Below are 17,745 nucleotides of genomic sequence, written 5' to 3'. Positions count from 1 at the left end.
ATAGGATCAGAGACTGAGACATCAGATACTGAGACAGCATCTGTGGGATAGGACAATGGCGCAGACTCTGGGAGTGATTTTTCAGTCAGAGGAGTCCCATTCGATAACTCCTCTTCCAGTACATTATGAGGGAGGTGATGAGGACAGTCCTGCTGTCCCTTCGCAAGCTGTTTGTGCAACTGGGTAATAGTGGGTTAGGCCAACCCAGAGAGCAGGTGAATGCGGCGGCAAGCAGAGAGAGAGTGCTCTCTTGGGAGCTCCCCAATTTAGTTCAGCCCCAAATTCCACCACCCAAATCATATTGTGGAGACATCAAAATTATCTATGGCAAAACAAACTGGTTTTGTAAGGCAGGCACCTGTGTTTTTGGTCCTGGATTCGGTGGCCATATAGAGAAACACACTAAACCCAAACATTTCTGGAAACTAGACATTCGGGGGAGTCCACAGAGGTGTGACTTGTGTGGATTCCCCAAAGTTTTCTTACCCAGAATACCCTGCAAAGCTGAAATGTTGAAAAAAAACTCAATTTTTCTCGCATTTCTGTCACACAAACTACAGGAATATGCTGGGATCCACAACATTCCTACCACCCAGTGACTCCTCACCTGTCCTGATAAAAACACTACCCACTTGAGTGCCTACACCTAGTGCCTGTGTCAGGAATGGATCACCCCAGGGTCAACAGGTGCCTCACGTAAGGACCAACATTGACCGTTGTGTGATCTATTCCTGTCGCAGGCACCAGGCCTAACCACACAAGTGAGGTATCATATTTATCGGGAGACTTGGGGGAACGCTGGGTGGAAGGAAATTTGTGGCTCCTCTCAGATTCCAGAACTTTCTGTCACCAAAATGTGAGGAAAACGTGTTATTTTAGCCACATTTTGAGGTTTGCAAAGGATTCTGGGTAACAGAACCTGGTCCGAGCCCCACAAGTCACCTCATCTTGGATTCCCCTGGGTTTCTAGTTTTCAAAAATGTGCTGGTTTGCTAGGTTTCCCCAGGTGCCGGCTGAGCAAGAGGCCAAAATCCACAGGTAGGCACTGTTTTCTATGAAAAAATGTGATGTGTCCACGTTGTGTTTTGGGGCATTTCCTGTCGCAGGCACCAGGCCTATGATACCACACAAGTGAGGTATCATATTTATCGGGAGACTTGGGGGAACGCTGGGTGGAAGGAAATTTGTGGCTCCTCTCAGATTCCAGAACTTTCTGTCACCGAAATGTGAGGAAAACGTGTTATTTTAGCCACATTTTGAGGTTTGCAAAGGATTCTGGGTAACAGAACCTGGTCCGAGCCCCGCAAGTCACCCCTCCTTGGATTCCCCTAGGTCTCTAGTTTTCAGAAATGCACAGGTTTGGTAGGTTTCCCTAGGTGCCGACTGAGCTAGAGGCCAAAATCTACAGGTAGGCACTTCGCAAAAAACACCTCTGTTTTCTTCCAAAAATTTGTATGTGTCCACGTTGCGCTTTGGGGCGTTTCCTGTTGCAGGCGCTAGGCCTACCCACACAAGTGAGGTATCATTTTTATCGGGAGACTTGGGGGAACGCTGGGTGGAAGGAAATATGTGGCCCCTCTCAGATTCCCGAACTTTCTGCCACAGAAATGTGAGGAACATGTGTTTTATTAGCCAAATTTTGAGGTTTGCAAAGGATTCTGGGTAACAGAACCTGGTCCGAGCCCAGCAAGTCACCCCTCCTTGGATTCCCCTAGGTCTCTAGTTTTCAGAAATGCACAGGTTTGGTAGGTTTCCCTAGGTGCCGGCTGAGCTAGAGGCCAAAATCTACAGGTAGGCACTTCGCAAAAAACACCTCTGTTTTCTTCCAAAAATGTGTATGTGTCCACGTTGCGCTTTGGGGCGTTTCCTGTCGCAGGCGCTAGGCCTACCCACACAAGTGAGGTATCATTTTTATCGGGAGACTTGGGGGAACGCTGGGTGGAAGGAAATTTGTGGCTCCTCTCAGATTCCAGAACTTTCTGCCACAGAAATGTGAGGAACATGTGTTTTTTTTTTTTAGCCAAATTTTGAGGTTTGCAAAGGATTCTGGGTAACAGAGCCTGGTCCGAGCCCTGCAAGTCACCCCTCCTTGGATTCCCCTAGGTCTCTAGTTTTCAGAAATGCACAGGTTTGGTAGGTTTCCCTAGGTGCCGGCTGAGCTAGAGGCCAAAATCTACAGGTAGGCACTTCGCAAAAAACACCTCTGTTTTCTTCCAAAAATTTGGATGTGTCCACGTTGCGCTTTGGGGCATTTCCTGTCCCAAGCGCTAGGCCTACCCACACAAGTGAGGTATCATTTCTATCGGGAGACTTGGGGGAACGCTGGGTGGAAGGAAATTTGAGGCTCCTCTCAGATTCCAGAACTTTCTGTCACCGAAATGTGAGGAAAACTTGTTTTTTTTAGCCACTTTTTGAGGTTTGCAAAGGATTCTGGGTAACATAACCTGGTCAGAGCCCCACGAGTCACCCCATCTTGGATTCCCCTAGGTCTCTAGTTTTCAAAAATGCACAGGTTTGGTAGGTTTCTCTATGTGCCGGCTGAGCTAGAGGCCAAAATCTACAGGTAGGCACTTTGGAAAAAACAGCTGAGTTTTCTATAAAAAAAATAGGATGTGTCCATGTTGTGTTTTGGGGCATTTCCTGTCGCGGGCACTAGGCCTACCCACACAAGTGAGGTATCATTTTTATCGGGAGACTTGGGGGAACATAGAATAGCAAAACAAGTGTTATTGCCCCTTATCTTTCTCTACATTTTTTCCTTCCAAATATAAGAGAGTGTGTAAAAAAGACGTCTATTTGAGAAATGCCCTGCAATTCACATGCTAGTATGGGCACCTCGGAATTCAGCGATGTGCAAATAACCACTGCTCCTCAAAACCTTATCTTGATCACATTTTGGAAATGCAAAGGTTTTCTTGATACCTCTTTTTCACTCTTCATATTTCAGCAAATGAATTGCTGCATACCCAGTATAGAATGAAAACCAACTGCAGGGTGCAGCTCATTTATTGGCTCTGGGTACCTAGGGTTCTTGATGAACCTACAAGCCCTTTATATCCCCGCAACCAGAAGAGTCCAGCAGACAAAACGGTATATTGCTTTCAGAAATCTGACATCGCAGGAAAAAGTTACAGAGTAAAACATAAAGAAAAATGGCTGTTGTTTTCAGCTCAATTTCAATATTTTTTTATTTCAGCTGTTATTTTCTGTAAGAAAACCTTGTAGGATCTACACAAATGACCCCTTGCTGAATTCAGAATTTTGTCTAGTTTTCAGAAATGTTTAGCATTCCGGGATCCAGCATTGGTTTCACACCCATTCCTGTCACTAACTGGAAGGAGGCTGAAAGCACCAAATATAGTAAAAATGGGGTATGTCCCAGTAAAATGCCAAATTTGTGTTGCAAAATGTGGTTTTCTGATTCAAGTCTGCCCGTTCCTGAAAGGTGGGAAGATAGTGATTGATTTCAGCACCAGAAACCCTTTGTTGATGGCATTTTCAGGGAAAAAACCACAAGCCTTCTTCGGAAGCCCTATTTTCCCATTTTTTGGGGGGAAAAAACTACATTTTCACTGTATTTTGGCTATTTTCTTGGTCTCCTCCAGGGGAAACCACAAACTCTGGGTACCATTAGAATCCCTAGGATGTTTGAAAAAAAGGACACAAATTTGGCGTGGTTAGCTTATGTGGACAAAAAGTTATGAAGCCCTAAGCGCGAACTACCCCAAATAGCCAAAAAAGGGCTTAGCACTGGGGGGGAAAAGGCCCAGCAGCTAAGGGGTTAAGAAAAATGTTCTCTGATGAAAGTGATTCATTACATTTCGCAGTCAAGAGAAGGATATCTAAAGCCGGAGAAGAGCCAGCACAGATAAACTGAAATAATGATCTGATAAAGAGAAATTATTGAAACAAGAAATTATGACAATACCCTCTCTAGAAAACCGTAGTTGTAATTAGATAGTGGTTTTCTTCATAGCGTTTAATCTTAAACAGGATTTATCTGCAATGCGTGGGTTCCAGCAACATGTAGTTTAAGTGTAAGTTTTTAATGCCTATTCTAAATAGGTTAGTAGTACATTGGTGTTCCGCTTTTGGAATAGAGCTCACTTGCATGAAGTTGTCTTCAGGAGAATATCTCTGAAGATATCATCTTCTTGGAACTTTTAACAATATAAGAATGCAACTTTTTTGTCCTTTAAGGTATAGACTAAGTTGAACGAAGTATCTGGGTAATTCTAGGCATCTGATCCATTGTGCACTGTCAGGAGTTCTTGCATTAGCAATTGAAGTCTTGCTCGTTTATTCTTTCATTTTTCTTTAAGTCTCATTATAATTATTATTATTATTGGATCCTTGATAATAAAGCGAGCAACTTTTTGCTGACATATGCCTGTGTGAATCATATTTAATATTCTTATGCCTAGAGCACCGAAGACAAAGAAGAAGTTGATGAACTCCTCAAGTTGATTGATGCGAACGAAGATGGCAAGATAAGCTTTGAGGAATACTGGAGCCTGATTAGCTTGATCACCGACACCCTGAGCAAGCAAATGGCCATGCATTTCCATGTAAGTAGCTGAAGGAAAAGCGCCAGAGTCTCTTACCTGTCTTGGCCATGAAAGATTCCAGTTTTTGTGGTGTACATTCTGGGAATGGAGGAAGCAGTTAACTATAGTTCCAGGGCTGACATGCCTTTAAGTCTGAGCAAACCTACCAACTTGTTTGTTTTAAGGATTTTCTCCATCACTTCTCTTAATGTTTCCTATACTGACAACGTTTGCAAATTGTCTCCTGAAAAGGGCAGAAGTATAAGTTCTTCCTGTGTTGGGGAAAAAAGTAGTTGGAGGGAAAGGGAACTTGGGAAAGTGAACTTGTAAACGCTCAATAGATTTTCGTATGAGCAAATCTACACATGCATATTTGCTTGTGGTAAAATTCAGTTCACAAATATTTTTTTAGAAGATTTCCTGGTCCACTTCTGTAAATTCTTGTGAATTCATGCAAGCCGCTAATTCGAAGATATTTACCATGGGTGCACTTTAGTAACTTTAAGAATTGGGCCCCTAATTATGTCTGGCGTTAACCAAGACATTTTTTTTAATTGAAATTCTATTTCTGTCTCTATCGACTGGCTTTACTGTGAGTGATAGCGTTCTGCTCTTCCACAAAGAGCATATTTGCACACAAAGTAGTTTTGTTCAGTGCCAAGAACTACTGTAGCAATGTGTGCTTTTTGAGACAAAAAAACTATTTTTCTTTTTGCTAATGTTTGTTACAATGGTGAGGGCCTGGCAGCTCCCACAACAATAAAGTGTTACAAAAGCCATATATTCATGTTGAAAATGGTAACACTGATTTTTCCATTATGAATATTTTTGGGAAAAACTAGCATGCATCAACACATTTTACTAAATGATGCTTCAAATAAATATATCTGCAATTTCACAGTAATTAAGAATTTTTTTTTTTTCCTACTTGCATTTTTTTCTGAACATTTTATTTTGAAAGCAAAGAATCTTCAGTATAAATATATACATAGCCTCCTATTCAGCTTTTCAAACGTGTGTACACTTTATTTTTTCTGGAACCGCTTTAACATTTATTTAGAGCGCTCACCCTGATAATAAATGCTTTGCCATTATTGAACCATAAATACAACTTTGAACAACATTAACATATGGATACAAATATCACCTCAACTGCAGACAGTCCCCTTCCCTGTGGACTGGCAGCCAAAAGGTTTGTGCTGCTGTGGTTGGACCTACTTGTCTCCAGGACAAAATAAACATGAAAACCTGTTGTCTTTGTTCCCAAACAACGTGTACTGATCGTCGGGCTATAAGAATGCCACACCCCTGAGCATAAAGTTGAACCTATTCAAAACACAGCAGAGTGCTGTACAGGGTCAACGGCAAGACTACAGACAAGTGACTGGAGCGATAGCTGGTGTCTGCGCACAGAAGTGAACATCTTGATCAAGTGCTCTTCATGGAGGTAGTAAGATTGTTGTAGGAAACTTGCCTGGTGTGTGATGAGGACTTATGGTACTTACACCTTATACCAGGTTCAGGTATCCCCTATTAGTGTAGTGTAGGCAGTGTCTACAAGCCAGGCTCTCTAGAAGTAGCTGTGGATGAGCAGCCAATGCTTATCTAGGAGACATGCAAAGCTCATGCAATAACACTGTAGTCATACAACACTTACACACCTGAAAGAAAACACTCAGTGTTACGAAAATACAGGTTCTTTATTACAGTAACACAGTACCAAAACACACCAAATATGTGCACTAATCATCAGAAACAGGCATTAATATCAGTAAAAAACAGCGCAATAGCACATAGACAATAGTGACCCTAGGGGGAGCCCAAACCATATACTAAAATATGAATATTGACCCCCACCTAGGTAAGTGAAATGTTTAGAGGGGAGCTACGGGAACTAGGAAACCCCAAAGGTAAGTACCACAGTGCCCCCCAGCAACGAGAAAGAAAGGAGTAAGTTACTGGATTTTCCCCAAACCACCAGAAGAGACGAAAAGGAAGAAAATGCAACACCCAGAGACAAGACTGCATGTAACCAGCAGTGGATTCCTTAAGAGGAAGATCTGTGGAAGAAGGGGACCAAGTCCAAAAAGTCACAGAAGTGTCCAGTGGGAGCAGGAGTCACTACCCACCAGTCTGTGGTTGCAGGAGTTGGTTGACGGTAATACGAAGTCAGTCAGGAATGCAGCCCTGGAGTCGGTGAAGAGTTCTGGAGGATGCAGTAGTCGTCCCAAGGCGAATGGAAGATTGGAGTCGGGTAGTTGATTGGAAAAGCCACAAACAAGCCTTGGCAAAGGCAGAAGTTGCGATGAAGCAAAGGTGGAGCTGCTGGGGACCAGCAACCCACAGGGGGAGCTCTGTGGGGACTCTCAGCAAGGCAGAGAGTCCACAGAAGAAAAGGCAGACCCCACAGGATACCCACTGGAAGAGGAACCAGGAGTCGCAGAGGAGGCCGCGCAGAACAACTGAAGAAGGGTGCCATGCCGCATGAGAAGCACGCAGACAGCTGTGTGTCGCAACGAAGAGTGCTGGGGGCTGGGCATGAGAAGCACGCAGACAGCTGTGTGTCGCAACGAAGAGTGCTGGGGGCTGGGGCCACACGGAGCTTGAAGATTCCTTGGAGGAGATACCAACAAGCCTTGGTAGCTGCAAGAGATGCAGTGCACAGGAGAACTGTCCTGGATGGGAAGGCAAAGGCTTAACTCCACCAAAGTTGGACGGCTGGCAGAGAGAACCAAGGGGACCACTCCTGACCACCACCCGTGATGCAGGATCCATGCTGCTCAGGATTAGAGCTGAAAGGGTGACCCTAAATAGCCTGGGACGGGGGGCTGGTCACCTTACCAGATGACCACCTACCAGGAGGGATCTCTGACGTCAGCTGCCTGACCTGGCCACTCAGAGGCTCCTGCCCACCTTGGATTCAAGATGGCAGAATCAAGGGACCCTCTGGAGGAGCTCTTGGCACCACCTCTGGGGTGGTGATGGACCGGGGGAGTGATTACTCCCCTTTCCATTGTCCAGTTTCGCGCCAGAGCAGGGACTGGAGGTCCCTGAACCGGTGCAGACTAGTTTATGCAAGGAGGGCACCAAATGTGCCCTTCAGAGCATACCAGTGGCTTGAGGAGGCTACCCCCTCCCAAGCCATGTAACACCTACTTCCGAAGGGAGAGGGTGTTACCCCCCTCTCCCAAAGGAAATCATTTGTTCTGCCTTCCTGGGCTTGAGCAGATCCAGCAGCAGGAGGGCCGAAACCTGTCTTGAGGGGTGGCAGCAGCATGGGCTGCCTGGAAAACCCCAGAAGGCTGGTAGGAGCAATGCTGGAGTTCCTCTAGGGAGCCCCCAGAGTGCATGAAATCATACTTCCAATACTGGTAACAGTATTGGGGTATGATTCTGACATGTTTGATACCAAATATGCCTTGGTCTGAAGTTACTATTACGTAACTGGCCTTAGGTAGTGACCTATGTCCAATACACGCATAAAATGTCATCCCCATACTGACGAAGTCCTAGAAAATGGAACTGGAGTTTGTGGGGACACCTCTGCTAGTGCAGGGGTGCCCTCACACATGGGTACTGTCACCCTGCCCTCTGGGCTAAGAGGGCTTACCTTAGGGGTGACTTACTGACCTGGTGCAGTGACCTGTAGTGAAAAAAGGTGCATGCACCTTTCTCCGCCAGCTGCAATGGCAGGCGTGCAGACACATTTTACTAATATGCATAATACAATCTGCAGCCCATGGGGATCCTCTGGTACCCCAATGCCCTGGGCACCTGGGTACCATATAATAGGGGCTTACAAGGGGGTACTAGTAAGCCAAATGTAGGGTGTGTGAGATTCAAACAACCAAATGTACAGGGAGAGAGAGCATAATCACTGGGGTCCTGCATAGCAGGATCCCAGTGAACCCAGTCAAACACACTGACAACAGACAGAAAATGGGGGTAACCATGCCAAGAAAGAGGGTACTTTCCTACAGTTGTTATCTGGGAGCAAGTTTTATTTAGCTGGATGACACTTGAAGCTCCAGAGCTCTAACTGAATGTCTAACCAAAAAAACAAACTCTGAGGACATATAGCTATGCTTTTGTTCAACAAAGGAAATGTACCTAACAGTGCAGTTCTCAGGCAAGGCAAGCCATGTTGTATTCATTATATGTGAGACACCTCCCTCCTTCTACATTTGATAACATCTATTAAAGAGTGCATTTTGTCTAATGCGGGTACAGCCTTAAGGGAACACTTGCAAATGCCAGAATGAGAATATCGTATTTAACTCCTGGTCTTCCCAAACCAGTCAAAGCTGAGCTCCGCAAAATACAATTTTGAAGCTTATGCCTGCGTTTTGCTGCAGCAACGTGCTCATGTGATTTAAACAGGATGGAATTGGTTTAGTTTTTGCTATTTTGGCCCAAGCATTTGCAGGATGTCTTCAACTCTTTTCTGAAGTGGAGCCGGGATGGGGCGGCTATAATGGCTGCTGGGATGTGTATCTAGATTCCAAGTGCCTCCACAGTCAAACTTATTTTGCCTTGCTTTTTCTTATTTAAACTTCAGTGTCTTCGCTCTGATGGTGTCCAGGCTGCGGGTGTGCTGAGAGTAACCAAGGATGCTGAGCTGTTCAACCAGATAGGATTGGGAGTTGTGCTGGTTGACATGGCTTTACAAATTATGCAGTGGCTTTTGAAGATGGTCCTGGCTGTTAGGGGGAGGCAGTTGAATTCCATCCGGAAAGGATGATGTGATCAGATTTGTTCAGGAACTGGATGAGAGACCACAGCATGTAGCATATCCCCTGGGTGTAGAGTTCCCGGAAGGCCGTGGAGAAGGGGATTTTCACCATCCAAATGCAAGTGTACAATGGGTTTAAGAGTAGCTCTGAAATCTGTTTCTGAATAGACTGATCTCCGTTTCTTTAGTAGTTAGCTGGCACCAGGTCATTGTGTTTTCTTGACTATGTGTTTCTTGAGTGTGCGTTTGGTATCTACAGTGATTCCAAGTTGTCCTATCATTAGATAAATGGTGAGGTTTAAAGTTGTCAGTGTTCATGCTATTGAGCCATGTTTGGACAATTGCTCGCTTGTTGTTGGCAAATAACAGGAGCTCTGTCTTGAGCTTCAGGGGAGTGATGGACATTTAGGTTGTGATCTAAGCAGTGTTTTAGGGGTGTGATGCTAAAGGACACTTTCTAGTAGAGTTGTATAATGTTGGCATATTGATGAATTTTGATACTTCTATCTGGAGTAAAGCCCAAGGTGCTTCATGTAGAAGGTGAAGATGACGGTCAACTATTATAGGGTTTACATTAGATTACAAAGCAAAGGTTTGGTGTACCAGTACAGAGGAGAGGCAGTGACATGAAGACCAAGCACAAACAGGGTAAAGGACAAGAAGAGGCCAGAGAAGGCAAGGCAACCCTAATATCTACACCCAGGGAAAGAAACCAAAACGGGTCAGAGACACTAGACTGACAAAGGGTTATAAACCGTTATGACTCAGAACTTTCCCAGACTGACAGAGAAATGCATTGTCTCTGTACAGATAAAACCAGGGGAGTTGGGGGTAAATACTAGATCAAAGGACAGAGACGACAGGGATAAGGAATGAACAACTGAGTAAGAAACATACTTACAGGACAGGAAGCGGGAGGGAATGGGAGAAGAACAAACAAATTAGGAGCAAATTAATGAGGGCACAACCCAAAGGTTGCTCCTGCTGGATACATGTATAAAACAGTAAAACGAAATACATTGCACAGCAGAGGCAAATCTGCAGCAAGCTGGACTAGAACAGGAAACAGACTCTGCCAAAGGTAAGAAGAATTTAGGTAAGCAAACAGGCAACAAGAGCTCTGCTACACAGACTTTTAAACATCAGTGCATTGGCAAAGAGATATAGGGAATGGCTCCTTCAAGTTCTAGTCAGCAGCACGCCCAGTTTGATGATTGGGCTCTACAAGACTAGCCTTAGGTGTGTGTTTCATTTCATTAGCTCACACGTTCTTTGAGAGGGAGTCCAAGGCAGAGCAGTAGCAGTTCTATTTAAAGCTTTGCTTAGTGGTTGGTGTGTCTATTTGAATACTTGACAATGCATTCTGGGGTGTGTAGGTCACAGAAACAAATGTAGATTTTTCAGTGTGTCCGGGATTGAGATAGCATACAGTCAGAAGTCATGACAGCACTTTTGGATGAGTTCTAATGTGATTTTCAGGCTGCAGTTGGTCTGTGTAGTTCATCTTCCAGAGGCAAGCAGATGGAATCGTAACATGGCAGATGGAACCCTGGGGACTCCGCAGGTGATGTGGATCACCTGATACTTGGAGGTGCCAATGTGAACGAACTGATGTTTGGATAGGGAAGGAAACCATTGCAGAACATTGCCAGTGAATCCCACTCAGGATTGCACGGTGTGGATGAGGGTGGGATGGTTAGTGGTGGTGAAGTCGGCTGAGAGGTCCTGCAATGTCAAGAGGCAGTGGTCTTCATCGATGGACAGAACATCCTCATCAGTGATTTGTAAGGTAGCTGTCAAGTGCCAACGCTTGTAGTCGTGCAGGCGATGGTTGGCATTGATGTGATCTTGGGACTAATCGCAGAGTGTGTTTTTTTTTTTTTTTTTTTTTTATGAGATACCAATAGAGAGGAGGTTAATACGGGATGGTAGATAGCAAATTCATCAACCTCTAGTGTAGATTTCATTAGGATTAGGAAATTTGGCCTGTCATGAGAACTTTCGGGAAGGAGGGGGGGCACTGATAATAGTGAGGTGAGAGCACATCTCTGGAGAGAGCTTAGATGACGGATGAGGGAAAGATAAAAGCTTCATAGGAGGTGGGTTTGATAAGGGAGTATGTTGGAGAGATCTGCAAGAGATAGTGCTTTGAAGAATGGCCTTTGTGAGATGATATGCGAAGGGGTGGGTCAAAGAGGAAGAGTAGGCTTGGTCATCAGTGTGATGTTTTATCTTTTGTATTTTTAACTGAAGAAGAGGATACACTTGTGTGTTTTAGTTGGCGCGTGGGTGTTCACACTGTGTTCCAAAAAAGTAATTAAATCATTCACAAGGGTGTGAATGTCGGCCATGGAGTTTGCAGTTCGAGAAATTAATTCAAGTTTTAGGTTATGAATGGAGATGTCTTTAAAGAATCTGAAGTTTTAGTGTTCTCTTTTGGTTTGGCCATGGTTTGTTGGTTGGGCTCTGAGCAGGGAGATGTGGATGGTGAGGTTAATTGTGCATGATAGGGATAAGGATCGTATGCATTGGGTGGTCGGTGATGTTGAGAAAACAAGGTTCAGTATGTGGCTTTCAGAATGTGTTGGTTGGGCGAGGTGCAATACCACGTTGAGAGTGTTGATGAGGTTAAAGAGAATGTCTCCTGTGTTTTTTCAAACGTACATTATTATCTATGAGGTTTAAGTCATCTAAGAGGGTGGTATAGGCATGTAGAAAGGATTAACTAGTGTGGACGTCTGAGAATTCATAAGTGATAACCTTTTTTCTGCTTAGGAGGCTTGTAGATGAAATGGAAGGTTGCAGACTGAGTTACAAAGATTGAGAAGTGCATATCAGGGATTGCCTACCTAGGGTGCAGGACCAGAAGGAGTTATGACAGCAAGGCCTCCTCCCTTGTTATGTGTGAGGTCTGTACGATCAGTGTTATAGTCTGTGGGAAGTAGAATGTCTAGGATGTGCAAGAGTGTGGGAACCATGGTTCTGCGGCGAGGAGCACATCAAGCATGTCTTAGGTGATGAGGTCTGTGATTGGAACATGCAGCACAGCGGAGCTTTCGTTATTGACATGAGCTGGAATAGAGAATATGTGGTAGTTAGTTGCTTGTGAGGATGCTATGATATTTGTGTAGTTTAAGTCTGGGTGTGTACGTGGCACCAGGCAGTGAGGTACATTATAGTGTCCTATCTGGCAGGCTGCAGTGAAGCATGGGTTCTGGCCCATGTCCCTTCCTGACCCTAGCAGAGCCAGACAGGCAAGGCCCTTGTCTGTGTCAGCCATTTTGTAGGGACACCTGGATGTTTGGACGTCCTGATAATTTAGTTGAAGAAGAGAGTTGACAGTTTGTGCGGTCACTCCATGAGTTAATGGATCCAGGGATATGCATTTATGCCACTTAGCAAAGAGGTGGGTGCTAGGGAATGCCAGCTGGTTGTGTCCATAAATAGTTTTTTTGGCTAAGATCAAAAAAATTTCAACGGTTTCTCTTTTTTTTAATGGAGCTCTAGGCACTGAATAAATCAAAAGCTTCCTTGAAACATAATGTATTTTTCCATCTAAAATCAAAAAGTTTAAACATTGAAGTGTAACATTTGTGGTGTGTTTGTGGTTTGCGTCATCACCCCAGGGCTTGTATATCGTTGCGACCAAATAGTTTTTTTTTTTTTTTTTTTTCAAATGTCTTGGAAAGGAGAGAGCTTTTCACATTAAAGGTGGATGTTAGTGTGGCTTCCTGGTGGGTTGCACCCTCAACATGGCCAGCGGGTCATTCATTTTATTGTATTTTAGTTACACATAGCACTTTTACCCTTGAATTCCCTGAAAAGATTTTGGTGGTCAGGTTGCACTGAGAAGGGTATGTTTGGTTTACAATGTGGGTATATGGTTCATCTGATGTGAAATTATTTTTAGCATATGGTGACCAGAGAGGTCATCGTTTTATGTCACATTTGGCTGCTCTTGACCCTGAAGTTTGAGAACGAATCTGTTATGCTTACATAGCATTGCTGTGTATGGTTTGAGAGTGTGGTTTTGTGATAAGTGTTTTGGCACTGTGCACGATGATTTGAGTGATGATCTTATCACTGTGCAATCTTCTAGCTGTGCATGTGCAATGTAGCTAAGAGGTGTGAGGATATCTGTATGTATCTGCATACCTACCCTTTGAAGTTAGGCTCTGCTACTTGGTGGGCACTGTATTGAGTTATATTCTAGAGAAATGGCTTGTTATTGAATGTTACTTTGAAAACACAAAAAAACTAAATCGTGATGGTTTGAAGATATGAATTAATCTCAGCCACGGGTTTATTTAACTGTGGACCACATTTCAGTCGATTTAGTTTTTTTGGCCCTTGGGAGGCTCCATACACAGAACAAACATAAGCAAATCAGCCTTTCTTCACCTTTGGTAGGAGGAGTTCAGTTCGAACTGTCAGGACATGTCCTCTCTGAACAAAACGCAACAACCTCAGAATGGTTTTATCTTTGTTTGGCTGTAGGAAAGGACCTCTTTTTGTTTGATCACCACCCCAGCGTTTTGGACTTATACTGCTGTTTTTTCTACCCACCATGCCCTGGACCCTGCTGTCCAACCCCAGTACATTTGCTTTGACTCACTTACTACCCCCACCCCCCCCTCAAAGTATGTGCACATTTGGTTAGTGCCTGATTGGCTCATTTAACATACTTGTAAGTCCCTAATATATGGTGCAAAAGGTAGACAGGGCTAGTCGGTCAAATGTTACAAGTGCACTGCAGCACAGTTGTGCCACCACTGCTGAGACTAGGTCAAAACGTGACTCTAGCTAGGCCTGCCACTGCAGCCAAGTCAGGCAGCCTAAACATGCCAGCTCAACATGGCAAACTAAACCCTTTTGCCAGGTCAGAACCTTCCTTATTAATATTAGTAAGCCACCACAGAGAAGGCCTTGTCAGCCCACCAGGCACAGTGCTTAATGTTAGAAAGAAGGGCCAGTTCTTTTTGTGTCTAACATGCCCTGACATAGAAAACACGAAATAGCCATTTTCACTGCAACAAAACCTATGGTCCAATTGGCTTACATGGGGTTTCACTAGCTACTGCGCTAAATGCTGGGATCACCAAAGCTATTGCTCCAAGGTATCCAAGGTAATTGTTACATTAAAGCTGGCTCATTGCTGTGATCAGATTTAAGGTAATGTTTAATAGAACAATGATTTCAGAAAGTTTTTACTTTGTTGCCCAACCTCCATCAGCCTTTCCTGACTACCTGCAGCAGTTGTTACCTGAGACAACATGCTGCCCCCTTGCTAGGAAATGTGAAGTGGTCCCAGCATTGGGGAACAAGGAGAATTACTGAAGGGAGTAGGTGTAACTTCCTCCAGCAGAATGAATACCAGACAGTGGCCACAGATGGCCAACTTTAAAGAGTCTATCGCTCCGTGAAGCAAATGGCGATTACACCGTTACCTGCCAGCTCCCCTAGGTAGGCAAACAGGCAGGCACCTCTTCGAGAGGGGGTAAATCTGTTGCAGAACCGTTTTTCCAGGAGGAGTGACTCATTATGCTGAGTACACCCTAAGGGTGTGCCCCAGGCTCCTCACAAGGAAAGAAGGTTTGTTCCATCTTGGTTCAGGGTAGAGAGGGGTATCCCGGGATTGTTTGAGCCTCAAACCCCAGGAAGTAATATAAAGTGTGAAGGGTCACCTCATGTTAACTGTTGCCAGACTGGCTAGTGAGTCCTCCCCACCCACAAATGAAAAGGTGGCATACAAGTGGCACCCCAGACCTACAATCCTCAGATCAGTATGAGACTGGAAGAAAGTGGAAGGAATCCTCGCTGCTCCCTGGACCCAGCAAAGAGAGGCTGCACCAAAGACTTGACTTTACCTGACGCACCCAACGGGCTTGTAAAGAGGAAAATGGCTGCTATGACCATTCGGGGAAAAGAGCTCTACTTGTGCCAGGATAGAAAGAGTGACTCAAAGGACTAGGTGGGTAGCCTCCTGTTAAGTTTAGGGCCACTAAGAGATAAAGGAACTGGTAACCATTGAAAGTCTAGCTTCGAGGAATGATTAACCACCAATGGACGATGATGTGCCTATTGGCAACCGAGTCTGGACCGTCCTGAGGTGTTCATAGTCAGTGAGACCTATTGCCAAAGTTGAAGTGGCCTCTGGTCCCCCAAAGGCAAAGATTTGCTCACTTGTAAGCAACCACTGAACCTGCTGTACCAGTTGACCAGTGGCAACTGGACCTACACTGGACTCCCCTGTTGCAACGTGGACATCGAGTCCTGAAGCCGCAGATGACCCCTGAAGTTTGTGGATGCCAGGGTGGCCCCAGGAAAACTTACTGCATCCTTTCAACATCCTTCTCCCCCAAATATCTGGACTATTTTTAACTGAACCACTTTAAGGAGGAAAAAGACACCAAGAACCCTAAGACAGCTGACTATGACAGGGAAACCATCCCCCAGGTTCAGAGTGGTCCCTGTGACTGTCTCCAGCCCTCTGTGCCTAGTACAGGAGGATCCTAACAAGTGTTTTAGCCCATTAGCTACTAAATTATTGTAACAATCTATTATATCCAATAGATTTAAATGAAAGTATTTTACTTATCTTTGGAAACTCCTATCACTAGTTCCCTTCGATAGATAGTTTTTTTGTTTTAGTGCCCAATTTAAGATAAAAAAATACACTATATTTTTACAAATTGGTGTCAAAATTTTATTTTGTGGTGTCTCTCACTTATTTACTGTTTCGTATTTCTAAATGCTTTATACTTGTTCCTTTTAATAAGCCTGGTTGCGATGTGCCACAACTACCCAGGACTGAGCTAAGTGTTTGTTAAAGAACCTGACCAGACCTGATAGAGGTTGTAACATCCTTATATGATAAGGTGCTATAATTACAACACATAATAACCCACTTTCCTGCATGCTCGTCGTCAGTGAGGTGCTGCTTTCATCTTTTTCTAGAGTTTTGAAACCTGTGTCAAAATCGCTGTTTACCATTTGAACTCTTCCCTTCCTCGAGCAACAAAGTTGGTTTTGACTCATTGCTTCCCACGTTTCTGCCACAAACCATGTTCAGCAGAATGATGCCCACTGTTAAGTATTTGTCATAAACCTCAGGTTCTGGATTGGCTAATAGTCATGTGTTAGTCTGGTTAGAAACTATTGACCTTAACTTTTGGTATTGCTGGACAATCTAAATCTAAAGTTTGCGTTCTTCTCCAGTGGGTGCCAGTACACTGACTTCAAGGTCAGTGTTAAGTGATTCACCAGCATTTAGCTCCAGGGGCGGCTTGATGCTTGTTTTGGGCCACCTGTAGTTACTTTTTCATAACATTTTTGAAAAACCTATGTACATGCTTCCATGTGCCAGCACTGTGTTGGGTTGGGGCTAAGTTAGCACGTGACATCCCTTTCTTGGACTTATGCCTCCAATTTGAGTACATTTTTGGATTCCTTAGAATTGTCACAGAATTGCAAGAGTGCCCCCTTGGAATCTGCCACTCTCGCTGCTTCCCTGGAATGTTCACATGCGCCTACGGAAATACAATTTTTGGAAAAACCTATGTACATGCTTCTGTGTGCCAACACTGTGTTGGGTTGGGGCGAAGTTAGCATGGGAACTACACCTACTCGGATTTATGCCTGCAATTTGAGTACATTTTTGGCTTCCATAGAATTGCCACAGAATTGCAAGAGTACCCCTTGGAATCTGCAGCTCTTCTTGCTTCTCAGGAATGCTCACGTGTCTACGCAAATAAAAATGTGCTCATGTTCCATTGTCCATGAAACACATGAAATGCTGAAGTCAATCTGCGTATTATATACACATTGCTTGGTTATTTGTCTTTGGAATAACAGTTTACTGTGGGGAAGAACCCCTTGCGCTGCAGCTTCATCAATTTTAGGAGTGTTTTCTCCAGACACCCTCCCTAAAACTTTATTCCTGCATTTTACAGGAGTAAATCCCTAAACATTTTCTGGGCTGAAGATACCTCCAAAACGTTGTAGAATGCCGACAACTTTTGCAAACGGGGCCACCTTGAAACATTAACTCACTTGCTGTGATGGAATTTCCTTTTCCGCTAATCTGCCCACACTGGTAGATTGTCTGATTAGGCAAGTCCTATTTTGGCACTGGCAAGATTCTATAATTCAGATCTGGTGCATCAGAAACTAAAATGCTCACCCACACATATTGCCATTAAAGCACCTGTTTTATTTAGTTGTGCAATAGCTTTGTACTCGATTGGAAGGTGTGATGAAATTGCTAAAGTGGCTATTCCCAGGTCTATAATGGTTTGTTAAGACTGCTATATCTACTCATTTCACAATGTTGAAAAAGTGTTAGTGTTACTGAAAATAGTGGGTAAAAAAGGCCGCAAAAAGTAGGCTTGATGGGGGGAAAAAAAACAATAAGCTACTTTTTGGGTAAGATTCTACCGAACAAGCATTATTGTGCTGTAAAATGTA

The 17,745-nt window shown here is 44.1% G+C and overlaps 1 protein-coding gene across 1 annotated transcript in view; it reads left to right on the top strand.

Annotated features, from left to right (window-relative positions):
- LOC138268444 (protein S100-A16-like) overlaps positions 1–17,745 on the top strand; it is a 78,083-nt gene that overhangs the window by 36,856 nt on the left and 23,482 nt on the right. The window contains exon 4 of the mRNA XM_069218082.1: positions 4,425–4,568. Within this exon, the coding sequence (XP_069074183.1) occupies positions 4,425–4,568 (144 nt within the window). The remainder of the gene's footprint in view (positions 1–4,424; positions 4,569–17,745) is intronic.

Source organism: Pleurodeles waltl, chromosome 12 (assembly GCF_031143425.1).
Source record: "Pleurodeles waltl isolate 20211129_DDA chromosome 12, aPleWal1.hap1.20221129, whole genome shotgun sequence".
Classification (NCBI taxonomy): Eukaryota; Metazoa; Chordata; class Amphibia; order Caudata; family Salamandridae; genus Pleurodeles; species Pleurodeles waltl.
This window is presented reverse-complemented; position numbering and strand designations above follow the sequence as displayed.